Source organism: Sinohyriopsis cumingii, chromosome 14 (genome assembly GCF_028554795.1).
Source record: "Sinohyriopsis cumingii isolate HCF-2022 chromosome 14, ASM2855479v2, whole genome shotgun sequence".
Classification (NCBI taxonomy): Eukaryota; Metazoa; Mollusca; class Bivalvia; order Unionida; family Unionidae; genus Sinohyriopsis; species Sinohyriopsis cumingii.
The window spans coordinates 15,001-29,579 of record NC_142974.1 but is presented as its reverse complement, the minus strand read 5'-3'; the positions used below and the strand labels follow the sequence as shown (position 1 = coordinate 29,579).

Below are 14,579 nucleotides of genomic sequence, written 5' to 3'. Positions count from 1 at the left end.
TATAGCCTATCGTGTGCTGAAAAATGGCGTTAAACCCTACAACAACAACAACTTAAGACAGGTTAAATGCCCAGATAGGTTTTGGTCTTAAGTGTAAGATATATGTCACTAGTGAGATTGTAAATGCTGGATAACTAGACTAGATAGCAGGAATGTCATTGGTGAGATATATCCAAACACTTATGATTCATTCTTAACAGGGTAAATTCGTTCAAAAGAAATGTAGATTATGGGATATATATCTAACGTGACTACATGTAATGCCACTTAACACTCATGTTTTCACAGAATGTTTAAATTGCGAGTCTTGCACATTTTTTGTTTATATGCCAGTGATGACATAAGCATGAAGTTATTGACTATCTACAATGAAATCAATGTTCTGCGGAGTTGCATATATTTTTTGGGGAGTGTATTGTTAGGGAGACTTTTGTGAATTCGTTTGTTTTTTTTAAATACAAAGAACGTTATTAGACTTAGATGCCTTTTGCACTTTAAATGTTTCAAAGCTACATCATTCTTAAAACAGGCGACAGAGAAAGCACTGAAAGCTGCCGTGTACGCAATAGATGCCAACAAAGTGAGTCAGAAAAGTCACAGGCTCGCTGATATTGCAAGAAGTGGTGGCCTGAGTCCCGAGCTTCTGCAATTGGCTACGAACTTGGAGGACTTTCTGGGAGAACACACCAAGATGAGATACCCCGACTCCATTTCAAGGACAGAAATTCCAGCAGAAATGTATACAGAAGAGCAGGCTATAGCTACTCTTGAAATAACGGAGAAAGTTATTCAGCTGGTGGATGAAAGTTATCTCAACTAGAAGGTACCACAATAGAGGTTTTTAGAGCCTTTTTTTATTATATTACACGATGATCAATTTAGTCCGATCCTGCAAAATATCCATAATTCATTAAGTAGCTAGATCATGATAATTGAGTCAATAAAGCTTCATTCAATTCAATTCACAGGGCTATCTGATAGATGACAATATATATATATACAGTGGAGCCTCGTTAATCCGGACTCCGTTTATCCGGAAACCTCGCTATCCGGACATAATTCAACGGGAACGGAATTCCTTAACGTTATTTTGCTCCGTTAATCAAGAAATCCGCGTTCCGGATCCGGAAATCAAAATCGGGGACCAAAGTGTAAAATTGCATTAAAACTTGTCTCGATAATCCCGAAATAATCTGTCCAAAAATAAGAAAATTCGAAAAATCGTATGTGAAAATACAATCAGAAGAATAATACATAAAACACAGTAGTGAAGCCCTTGAGAATCTATGGCCACTATCAGTAGCTAAGTAGCGTGACCATATTGTAACCAGCGAGTGTATAAACAATGTCTGTTTTAGCTAGTCGCCGACGGGGGTGTTAATAATTAAATAAACACACTGGGATCAAATCGTCCACGCTTTTTGACATAACATATGGTAAATAAATTAAAAGTGTCATTAAGCCTCTTTGTTGTTTACCAATTGTATGTAACAATCACAGTTTATTGTTTGCTGTGCAAATGCAGTTGACATTTTTAAGCTGTGGACAGTATAGGGCTTCATTTTCGAATAAAATGGGGACGTCAATCATTAGCAATTGTAAAATACGACTTATAAAAATGACTGCATTTTATTAGTTTACCATTACGCATTTAACTGGGAGATAACAGTTTGTATTCGTTGTACTTTTTACATATATTATGGCGACACCATCAAGCAAGCGCAGACGAGTAGATATACCGGCCAGCATAAAAAAGAAGATTTGCCAGCACAAAGAAGATCACCCAAAAGCTACAATTCAAGATATACGCCAGCATATTATAGCTTACTATTCCTTAAACATTGGCAAGTCGACAGTTGCGGACATTATAAAAAACAAGGACAAATGGTTGTCCGTACCTGCCGACTCAGCAGACCTAACCCGCGCTCGCCATGCCAAATATCAACAAGTCCATGATGCCGTATTCATGTGATTCTCAGACATGTCGGCCCACCACGCCGCCGTCAACTATGAAATGCTCATTGCCAAGGCAAAGATACTCGGAGACCAACTCGGCACCACTGACTTTGCCTATTCATACATATATACCGTGTGATGATATCGTAAAATAAAAAATGTGCATGATTCAATTATCCGGAAAACTCGTTAATCCGGACATATTCGCTGGGAACGAATGTGTCCGGATTAACGAGGCTCCACTGTATATATATATATATATATATATATATATATATATATATATATATATATATATATATATATATATATATATATACACACATACATACATACATACAAAGACAGAGTAACAGAGTATATTATAGTATAGTGACGTCCGACAGATAGGTAGCCAGCCATAATCCCCAGGAGCACAAAACCATTCAACTAAACACAGATGTTCACGACAAGAAAAAATGCAAACGGTAAGGGTTCTGCAAAATTCACAAGATAAAGACATACAATATCAAAACAGGGGTAAAAGCCTTAACTTCAAATGTCTTTGTAAACTGTGCTGATTAAAAGCTTAAGAGTTCGGAACATCATGATGTGTCTTATCAGAACATCAAGACGTGTCTTATCGGAGCATCAAGACGTGTCTTATCGGAATATCATGGTGTGTCTTACCGGAACATCAAGACGTTTTCTTATCGGATTATCATGATGTGTCTCATCACACGGCAAAGAAATTGCTTCCATTATAGTCATGTATTACGCTGTGAAGGAGGTCACATCGGGCCTTGTGTGCAACATCGAGCCAGTATGTCTGAATAATATCCTGTCAGTCTGTGGTAATCGAATCTAGTCATGGTCTAGTACATTGATCTTACTGTAAGACGCGTGACTTTGTTTAATGAAAATATTGATTTTTATAGTTGCTGCATAACATACATATTTGAACTATACCATCAAACTTTGATCCAACAGCGTTTTTATTTTTTACAAAGCAAAATCATAAAGACTAAACTACTGAAAAACGAACAGTTCTTATAGCGTGCACAGGCACGTGGATAAGAGTGACAGCTATCACGCGGTCAAGCTAGTTCACATTTATGTTTTCCCGTTTGTTGAGTACGGTATCCCGCTGCCGAATAACCGGATGGCACATGATTAAAAGTTATGAATATAATTTCCTTCACACAAAACAAGTATCAAAAAGTTACCGTTTGACTTTCATATTTACATAATTGATAAACTTATTGTTTTGTGTTGCTTTTTGTTCAAATGAAAATTGATGGAGTGAGAAAATAGAGATGCCTTCACATACCCCCACAATAAGGAAAAACCTTGCCAAAATATATATATTCAGCCTACCTTGGCCATATCGAAATAATAAGGCAAGTATGATACGAACCAAAGGTATGAATTGTGGTAAATAGTTGGGGCAGAGTCACACAGTAGGTTTGTAAGTACTATGGTTACTTAGTGTTCATCGAATGGTCGTGATAGTTAAATGAACTCTTGTGCATATCTCAAAAGGAGTGAGAGAGATTCCGCACGAGAATCAAATAAGTATTGGAAGCTAACAAAATTAGTGTCACCGATATGAATAGTTGACTGCGTTTTTCTGGATGAAAATTGGTCTTACACCCGTTCACAAGGAATGTATTACGGTACGTTTACATTTTCATATGCATTTACGAAAGGACATAAAGGACTGGGAAGCTGTGACACAAATCTTTAAGGAGGTTCTACAGTAAAAATTGACGTTTACATAAATGGCACATATTTGAATTTACTTACATTTTCAAGACTTAAATTTCAACAGGTTCAGGAAGAGACGCTAAATACCAATAGGCGATATAAATCTTAATCATTCTAAATTAGAAAATGTTATGTAATTAATGATTTTTTCCCCTGGACATGACTGAAAGCACAAATAATGTCTTTTGCAGTAACAATAGTATATATCAACAAAATATTTGTAATACAGTAAAGCATATGTGAAACGATTTCCAATATTTTGTTTAGCACTCGAAACCCATTTTTGACGGTACCGATAGGAAATACACATACAGTGTAATTAAGATAAGAAATACACAAATAGCATAATTAAGATAGGAAACACATATACAGTGTAATTAAAAAAAAATTCAAATCTTCTTGTACAGTATCTCAGACACTCGTAGTTATCAGGGCCGGCCTTAGGCCGATTGTACCGACTTGGCTCACTGGGTCCCCGCGCGTTAGTAATTTAAAAAATATATATAGAGAGAGAAAGTAATTTTAAGGCGATGGAAGAAAATGTTAAGTTCAATATCATATAAAACTTGTTTAAAAGTTTATTTATAAATACCGTGCTCAAAGGAGGCCCAGTCCATAAGTCGAAGGGTCCCGCCAAAATGACCCAAATGGAGCCCCGCGTTTGCTGAGACCATTACTGGTAATTATAACACAGGTTAGCCGATAGAGATAGCCAAAACTGACTGAGAAACGTAAAAACGTTATATTGTATGCTTTTTTCTTCTTTAGGTTTACCATGCACTGCGCCTCACAAAATGTATGGGATATTTTAACAGAATACAGTGATAGACTATACAATGAGAGATGGTGAAATATAATAATATGAGTGAAACGTTAATTGGAGTATGTCGAGTAAGGTAAAATTTGTATTGTATGTAATAGTAGTTGTGTAGTATAATTGATGAAATGTTTACGTTATTCTCTTGTTGGGTACATTATGTGAATATTGTTTGAACAATGTGTAGAGAAATATACTGTATTCAATGTTTTGTCATATTGTAAATAAAAATAGCATATCCTATACCAAGCACATAATACCTTAGAAAATATGATTTACGCATGGAAGCAATGGTCTATGAGATTTGGGAACTAGTTTCGTCTTGATTGTGTCACTTTATCAGGCTTACAGTCTGACATACCGTATTACCTAAACAATCTGACAATGTAAAATTTGGCTCTTGTAATGTTAGATAGATTTGAAAATAGGTTGATAGTTTGGAAATGATCATATCATTTGTGTGTCGTATCATTTCAACATGCATCATATGCATTTGTAAAAGCTGTCACTGGAAGCTTAAACGTTTACTGTCTATGAAGACTTTACCAGTGAGAATCAGGTGGTATTAAGTAAAGTCGATTGCCTTAATTTAGAAGTACAGGTGTATCAGTAAGATTTATACAGTTATATTTTACTGTGATTTTTTAAAATTATTTTACCAAAAAGGAAACAATTTGAATATCAACATTTATTTTATGCTAAACAGTGAATTACTTGATTTTCTAATTAAAATAAAATTGATATTTCACTGTAGTGAAAAAATAACTATTTTTTCACTACAGGAACTACTTTTTGGGTCAGAACATACTTACCTCCCTTTGATTTTCAGTCAGTTAACTACTTTTTCCTTATGTATATGTCACTGTCATTATTAATAATCCCTGTCTGTTATCCTTGAAACTTGTAGTATGTTATTCTGGAAATATCAGTTAATTTTATCAATCTGATGTGGAACTAATTTTGTGCGCAGGTACTCATAGCACAGCAGAACATGTACGGTAAATAGGTGACATTACCGTAAGAAATCTGCTAATTCACTGTGTCACAAACTTTAGGTAGCCAACGTATGTGAGCATAAAATAAAAAGAATATTTGCTTGAAACGAGTGAATAACGGATACATTTCATCTCGTGGGTGAAAAACTCTAGTATTTTCACTCGTGGCAAAGCCACTCATGAAAATACTGAGTTTTTCATCCACTCGATGAAATATATCCGTTATTCACTCGTTTAAAGCAAATATCGTCTATGTAATCCACAGTGTAAATATATCATTGAACAAGTTACAGCAAATGCATTGCAGAAATGGATTTAATAATGCCTTTATTGTAAATATATGCATGTACATGTAGTTTTACACTATTCCGAACTTTGTGAAGCTTAACTTTATTGCAGTATCGTATCTGTCAAAGTTTAATATATCAAGCCAATTGTATGTATCCTTATATTCTTGTACAATGATTTTTTTCCTCGTGAGTCATGTAAATAAAACATTAACTCTATCTCATTTAGTGATAAAAACGTCCATTAATGGATTTTTGGCGAATACTCTAAAATGGAATATCAAATCCAAACAATAAGAAAAAAACATAAATGGCATCATATGCTTGTCTCCGCTTATTCCCTGAAATACCTATACCGTATCAAAGACATAGATTTACACAACATTATAAAGAAATGTAAATAGCCACAATCCGAATTTAAATATACACTTTGTTTTAATTAGGCATGCATGCTTGATTGTACTTCAAAAGACTTATTCACAGGTTATATTGACATGTAACAGTTTCATATATGTAGTAACAACAACACAAGGTAACTATCTTCCACTGTTAAGAAGTGTATATATTCAGAATCATTATGTTCATGTACACTTGCTTGTTTTCAGCAAGCATAAAAATGAGTGATGTTTTAATTAGGTTAAATTTATATGAAAATATTTTCATTAATGTGCTTTAATGAATGCATATGTCCGTTTATACTACATTCAGTAGACGAGTATGGACCAAAAAGGTAACATAGTTGTCACAATCTTGTATGCATCAAAAGACAAACATGATACAAAAAGTGTTCATAGTTATCACAATCTTGTGTGTATCATCAGACGAGCGTGATACAAAACGTGTACATAGTTATCACAATATTGTATGTATCATCAGACGAGCGTGATACAAAACGTGTACATAGTTATCACAATCTTGTATGTATCATCAGACGAGCGTGATACAAAACGTGTACATAGTTATCGCAATATTGTATGTATCATCAGACGAGCGTGATACAAAACGTGTACATAGTTATCACAATTGTGTACCAATAAAGCATGAAAGTTTGTAACTTCCTAAAAATAAATTATGCATGTTGTTAAATACGCACTTCTATTTCGCGTGCTACAATGTAGACAGACTGAATGCCAATGTATACTTATATTTTTAGAATAGTATTTCTCTTTTCTTATATTTAAGTTGTGTATATAGTCTTTTGTATTAGGACAATTAAATAATTAATGATTTTTATGCAATATTTAGTTACCTTATTCCACATTTCATTGACTTCATATATGAAATCAAATGAAAATTGTAATAATAATTATTATTTTAGGTGTCACCTTTAATTTCACATAAAAACGCTTCATTTACATTTAAATTCTCAGACTGGACAAGAGATTAGAATGTCTTGACAGACTGACCGTTGGTAGTTAGGTTTTATACTTTCTGCTTTTTGGCATCCCCAAATCTACCAGAGAGTTGATTAACCAGGATTAGTTTATTTTTAGAATGATTATCATAAGAATAATTATAAGTAGGATATCACACTATATTAAGTATTATTATTATTATTATTATTCACAACGGTTTTAGTTAATTCGTTAGTCCAAAGAAAATAACAGCAAGTTTGAGTAAGATTGTAATGAATGAGCCAGAATGATCTTGAAATTATCTTGAAAATATTAAACAATCTCCAATTATGGCATGAAAACTTTACTAATTCGATGTGTTAATATTTAGTGCCTCATTTAAAATTTCCATTTAAATTGAATGTTTTCACTGCATCTTTAAGTTTAGAATGTTTTGTATGTTTAGCAAAACATTTACTGATACCGACAATTTACTTGTATGTGTAGTGCAAACATTTGCTGACATAGACAATTTCATCTGTATCGCAATGTCATGCTCAAGCACAGATAGATTATCTTTGGATAAGGTTTTACAAGTTAAGAGTGTGTCTTTCTAGGATGATATGTAGTAGATGACGTACCACGTCTCAGTCTACATTCAGTCATTTGTATATACATCATACTATAAATGAGACTGAAAATTTTGAAGAGGTATTTCTTTAATTCATTTTTAATTATGTAAATTACAAACAAATATGGCCCATCGACAATGTAACATTGTAGTACATTATTTGATTATTTGTACATATTTCAGTCTTAGGGCGGTAGTTAGAGTTCGATTTTTTAAAATCCATGAAGAATTGTTCTAACAATTTCTCAATTATTCGCAACACGCTAAATTATAGAACATTTTCTTGGATGAATAATGATGTGAATAGAAGGTTATTTTTGAGTTTCCAACTTTTTGCTCTGCCGACATTATAACATGTAATTTTTGCAATGTTTTTCTTTGGTAGCAGGCCATTAGATAATATTGTCTAGGTTTACATTTAAAATAACTATATCATAATTAAAACTGTCTAGGTTCATATTTATAATAATTATATCATAATTATAACTTTTCAAAAATGCTTTTTTTTGCGAAAAGCAGATTCAAGATGAAGCTACTGAAAGTAAACACCCCTAAATTATAACCGCTACAAAATTATTTATGGATTGTTCTTGATTGCCGTTTTGTTGCAACATGTACTGCAAGAACAAGTAAACTGGTTACGTTGCCTTTCTTTAAAATTGATTATCCTTAAATTACTTTCCAAGTTGAATTACCAGTTTCCATAATCAAACAGGTGAAATAATCAAATATAGGTGGAATGCATTCTACCTCGTATATATATGTGTATATATTGCTACATAATCCTTGCTTACACAACGAATTTCGAATGTCCTAATAAACAAAAATGAATGACAGAGCACACGGTTACTTTTTTCAAACGTTGCTGTCAGAAATATCTGGCAGTTGATAGTTCTAGCGATCTGTTTTTAATATCCTCCCGGTAAGGAATATGTTCTTAAGATGTTTATTACTGGTGTAATTTAATTATATTATGTTAAAATGAATGCATCTTGATATTATTTGCCCATTATTGATATACATGTATGTTACTAAATTTATATGAAGGGACACACTGTGACATCATTTACTCCTCTGCACGATGTTTAATATGTCTACTTGTATTATTGTGATAATTTAATACAGATAATAATAGCGATGTCGTTACAATGAGATGAACAATACATGATCATCAATTGAAATGTCAGTGCCATGCATTCATTACTGTACTACAACCCATCGAGTTCGGAGTTCTTCCCTTCGCTATAATACTGTATAATTGCTTTTTCCTTTATCTTGTTTCACCTGGGGTGATGATTTTGCTAACATATGTCAGATCTCGCCTTGCGAAAACAAATGATAAGAGGATTGGGCCGTGTGTTGTTCAGGTCCGTGAACTCTTAAGAGAATGCAAAGAGACTATGATATTTCAGCGGGGCATCAACTTTTAAATCAAAATGCGACAATATCAGATAACACGTTTTAGTAGTAGTAGTATTTTTATTGAAACGTGAATTAGTATTTTACTTTTCGTGTGAAATATTGTACAAAATTCATAATACATACCTTTTCCTGGTAAATTTATCGAATATTAGAATACTTATCAGCAAAATCATCGTACTACAACGTAAGCCAGGGGACTGAACGCATCCTTAAAATGCATATAATGCATTCTCAATAAGACAATCTGTATTGTAGTGGCAATTGCAGCCCATTATGTAAATGTGACTATGTTGCTAATGTATGGCTGTTGCTTTGAATTGTTTGTGATTATTATTTTGTTGATGTGTAGTTGGTGGTTTGAATTGTTTGTGGCGACATTTTATCATAATGTATTTAATGTTAGAGAATACTTAATCAGGTTTCAATGGATGTGATTTTTGTTGTTGTTGTATTAAAGACATATTGGAATGCCAGTGACTGTTTTCTAGATCAAATTTCTTATTTTAGATTTAAACAGAGATTATTCTAAACTCATGCAAGTATGATTCATATCGACACATTTTCGGAACGCATTCTTTCCCATTTTGTACGTCGACCTCATTGATCATTTGTAAGTAGATATCAGCGAATAACAGACTGGTTGTCGTCACCTTGATATTGCGATGAATGCTTGTTTATTCGATAAATTATATTAGTAAAAGCAATGCTTGATTATATAGACCTGGCTAATATTTATCACTGATGCATTTAAATGTTGTTTAGAGTTTTAAATGTCAGAAACGTTCATCAAAAAAGGTTTGTGGAAGTTTCTTAACCTGACGTACTCTGTGCTTTATGCATGATTTTAGTTGATTTTGTGTATAAATCTTGCAATTATTCGAGGATAGCTGACAACAATTGCTAAACAGTATAATATTATATTTGATGATGCATTGTATGCCGTGGTCACACCATAGAAGGAAAATCAATATTCGGATTGATCGATCAACCATTCTCGACCCATGAGAATAAAACCATCTCAAATGATATCTTAGAAGACCATACATTAACTATAAACCAGAGGTGGGCAAACTTTCCAGTTCAAGTGCCGCATACATAAATTTACACCTTGTCGCGGGTCGCATAGTTCATGAAGTAAAATAATTAATATTTGAAATAGCAAAAACAAATGGTTTTTCTAAATAACATCTACTTAATTTTCAGTTGTAATTATGTTGTTAATATTTGAAAACTTAAACTTCAACTTCAAAAGAAGCACATTTATTTGTTAAACAGAGTAACATAAACAGAGTCAGTGCGAATGATGACTTGTTCCTAGGCCGCATGAAAACCCTTGGCGGGCCGTAGTTTGCCCATCCCTGCCATAAACGTTGATAACTCTTCTTTTGGTACAACCTGTCTTAAAGCCCCCAACTTGGAAAGACGAGCCTCATTGTCATCCAATTGGCTGACTTGCGGATGTTACTAACATATTCCCTTAATGACAGGCGATGATTAACACAATAATGATCAATAGTCAATGATATATGCCTATTTGTGATGGGACAATTCGCCCGATATTATACAATTGAAGCTATGTCTTCGCATATTTTATTAACCTGCTCTTGTGTGGTTAGCATACCCATTCAAGCCTCATAGATATGACTGAAATCTCGGTATTAGGGATTAATTTTTCACTAAGACCCTGCCATTAAAATCGTTCCATGAGTATCTGAAATAATTCGATCTAACGGTAAACCACTGTATATAATATTGTATTACAGATTGCATAATGCTTCTAACCATTGGTCGAATGAAATGCAGTATATAATATTTTACTTTTTGTCTTTAAGTATGTGTACATTTTAGTTAAATTTAGATTTGAATGTTAAAGCACATTCTTAAATGTAACATAATGTATATTTTGTGTTTTGTTGTCACTTTTACGACACACATACAATATATCTTCAAGAATGATTGAGTGGAAAAATAAAATTTACAAGTTTTTAAATAATTAGACAATAATTAGACAAAGAGAACGTAAAACTCGCAGTTCTCTCTCATCTAATAATTCTTAGCATGCCGGTCAGTCAAATGCTTATTTGTCGAATGTGCAGAAGCACCCCCAAGGCAACTTATTTTCGTTGTGTATACACAAGTTTACTTTAAATATATTACATATATGACACAATTGTGTAAACATTTTCTTATTTGTTGCCTCGATGAACAGGACTCCTTTGTATGAAGGTGTCGATATATGCAATTAAACTTGTCTTTTATAAGACACTTGAGAAAAAAAAAGACACTTGAGAGAGTTCTTCATTTTGTCATCTGTGTTATTTGTGACAAAATTAAACGTGTATAAAAAGATGCTGGATGAGGAAGGTTAGTCCTGTACGAATATATTTTGTTTTTATGAAGGTGACAACTTAGGCAAGTTCCACTATGATTCTTTATGATATATGCTGTATGTGTTGAAAAGTTTAAAGAATTACTAGCAGTAGCCTGAGTTGTGTGATTCGTATAGAGGTTTGCACCATTTGCATTATTTATTTCTATGTTTTTTTTCTTTCTATGATACAGACTGCAAATTAGTTTATGTCCACGTGTAACGGTAAATGTACACAGTATCAAGTTTGAACGTGTAACGGTAAATGTACACAGTATCAAGTTTGAACGTGTTACAGTAAATGTACACAGTATCAAGTTTGAACGTGTAACGGTAAATGTACACAGTATCAAGTTTGAACGTGTAACGGTAAATGTACACAGTATCAAGTTTGAACATGTAACGGTAAATGTACACAGTATCAAGTTTGAACGTGTAACGGTAAATGTAGTCAGTATCAAGTTTGAACGTGTAACGGTAAATGTACACAGTATCAAGTTTGAACGTGTAACGGTAAATGTACACAGTATCAAGTTTGAACGTGTAACGGTAAATGTACACAGTATCAAGTTTGAACGTGTAACGGTAAATGTACACAGTGTCAAGTTTGAACGTGTAATGGTAAATGTAGTCAGTATCAAGTTTGAACGTGTAACGGTAAATGTACACAGTGTCAAGTTTGAACGTGTAACGGTAAATGTACACAGTATCAAGTTTGAACGTGTAACGGTAAATGTACACAGTATCAAGTTTGAACGTGTAACGGTAAATGTACACAGTATCAAGTTTGAACATGTAACGGTAAATGTAGTCAGTATCAAGTTTGAACGTGTAACGGTAAATGTACACAGTATCAAGTTTGAACGTGTAACGGTAAATGTACACAGTATCAAGTTTGAACGTGTAACGGTAAATGTACACAGTATCAAGTTTGAACGTGTAACGGTAAATGTACACAGTGTCAAGTTTGAACGTGTAAAGGTAAATGTAGTCAGTATCAAGTTTGAACGTGTAACGGTAAATGTACACAGTGTCAAGTTTGAACGTGTAACGGTAAATGTACACAGTGTCAAGTTTGAACGTGTAACGGTAAATGTACACAGTGTCAAGTTTGAACGTGTAACGGTAAATGTACACAGTGTCAAGTTTGAACGTGTAACGGTAAATGTACACAGTGTCAAGTTTGAACGTGTAACGGTAAATGTACACAGTATCAAGTTTGAACGTGTAACGGTAAATGTACACAGTATCAAGTTTGAAGATAATCTACAGCTTGTATCGTGTCAGCCTGTCATCAGTAGAGAGTTAGCTGTTATTGTTGTAATATTATTATTTCTTGATACTCACACTGTGTGTTTTTCTTGATATCACACTGTTGTTTCTTTTCTTGATACTCACACCGTGTGTTTTACTTGATACTCACACTGTGTGTTTCTTGATACTCCCACTGTGTGTTTTACTTGATACTCACACTGTGTGTGTTTCTTGATACTCACACTGTGTTTTTCTTGATACTCGCACTGTGCGTTTCTTGATACTCACACTGTGTTTTTCTTGATACTCACACTGTGTGTGTTTCTTGATACTCACACTGTGTGTTTTTCTTGATACTCACAGTTTTTCTTGATACTCACACTGTGTGTTTTTTTTATTACTCACACTGAATTTTTGTAGGATTGGTATTTTGATTAAATTATGAATTAGCGCTTTGGCTTTTGGAACTGAATTTGCATAATGAGTGTAAATTTCTAAGGTAATTACACTATCAATAACGTATGATGATCTATTAAAACCAATTTGCTCGATATAAAATCTTTTATAAATCATTAAGTTCTATACCACAAAACAAAAACGTTTATCGCTGGATTGATATGATAGTGTACAAACCATTAAGTACTTGCGAAAATGTTTACCTCCAATCCCTCGTAAGAAGCGACTATTATTTCAGAATTGTACAATATTAAAAATAACAACTTACTCAATTAGAAGAAAAAACCACACAGATAAACCAAAACAAAGCATTTCGCAAGTGACGTTTTATCTATTAAAAAAACAGTTCAAATCATTTAGTGTTTTGAGGACATGTTCATTTATATCTCGAAGTGGTAAATATGATTAAATCAATTAAAATTTGTGGGCACAAAGAGAACATCCATATTGTCATAACAATTTACAGTATGATAGTGTGTTAATGATAATCATGCACATTGTTTATCATTTCTATTTTGCTTTATATAAGGTAAATTACACTCTATGGGTTTAGCAAAAGCATGCATTAGCAGTTCTTACCTGTAAATCATGTGCGTTTATATAGTGAATAAATTATACACCTTTATAAAAACTTAGATAACAAGTGTGTACAGATATATTACATCTAAGGTGGATTGAAAGAAAATTAATAAAGTTCAATGCCTCATTCGTTTTCCTCTGCAATTTATCGTTTAGCCACCACGAGCGCAACTGTAATTGTGTGTGCAAATATATTATACCCAAGTTTGACTGAAGGTAAACTAATAAACTTTCGATTACTTATTCGTTGTCCTGCGTAATTTCTCTTTGATCCACCGGGTGTGCAACTATTGTTTCATTCTGCTCACTCTAACAGTCTAATATTACCGCTCACAATCATAAACTAATAAAGCAACTATTAAAACTATTAATTACACATTTGCCTATCTACCAAAAAAGCTATCCATCTATATATATCGGTCCGTTTGTCTGCCTGTGTATCAATAGTGGTTCATATACGACAGTTCTGGAAAACAGTAAGATTCTATTGGAGTACAAGAAAAAATGCAAAGTATCATGGCTTCTACAACTGTTCTATACTATATAGCCTTTGCGTAAATATTCGTTTAGACAGCTCCGTTGGCCTATTCGTTAGAGCGTTCACCTCGGATGCGGGAGGTCGCAGGATCGAACCCCAGCTGAGTCATACCAAAGGCTTAAAGGTTTAGTGGTATGACTGGTTGACCTGGTGTCAGGATAATGTGAGTAGGTGAAACATCATGTTACATGTTTGC

At 33.5% G+C, this 14,579-nt stretch overlaps 1 protein-coding gene across 1 annotated transcript in view; it reads left to right on the top strand.

Annotated features, from left to right (window-relative positions):
- The window catches only part of LOC149783063 (sacsin-like), a 51,267-nt gene extending 37,179 nt beyond the window's left edge, over positions 1–14,088 (top strand). Inside the window, exons 9-10 of the mRNA XM_089933338.1 lie at positions 530–823; positions 4,471–14,088. Of these exons, the coding sequence (XP_089789464.1) occupies positions 530–820 (291 nt within the window). The 3' untranslated portion in view covers positions 821–823; positions 4,471–14,088. The remainder of the gene's footprint in view (positions 1–529; positions 824–4,470) is intronic.
- Positions 14,089–14,579: the final 491 nt, after the last annotated feature.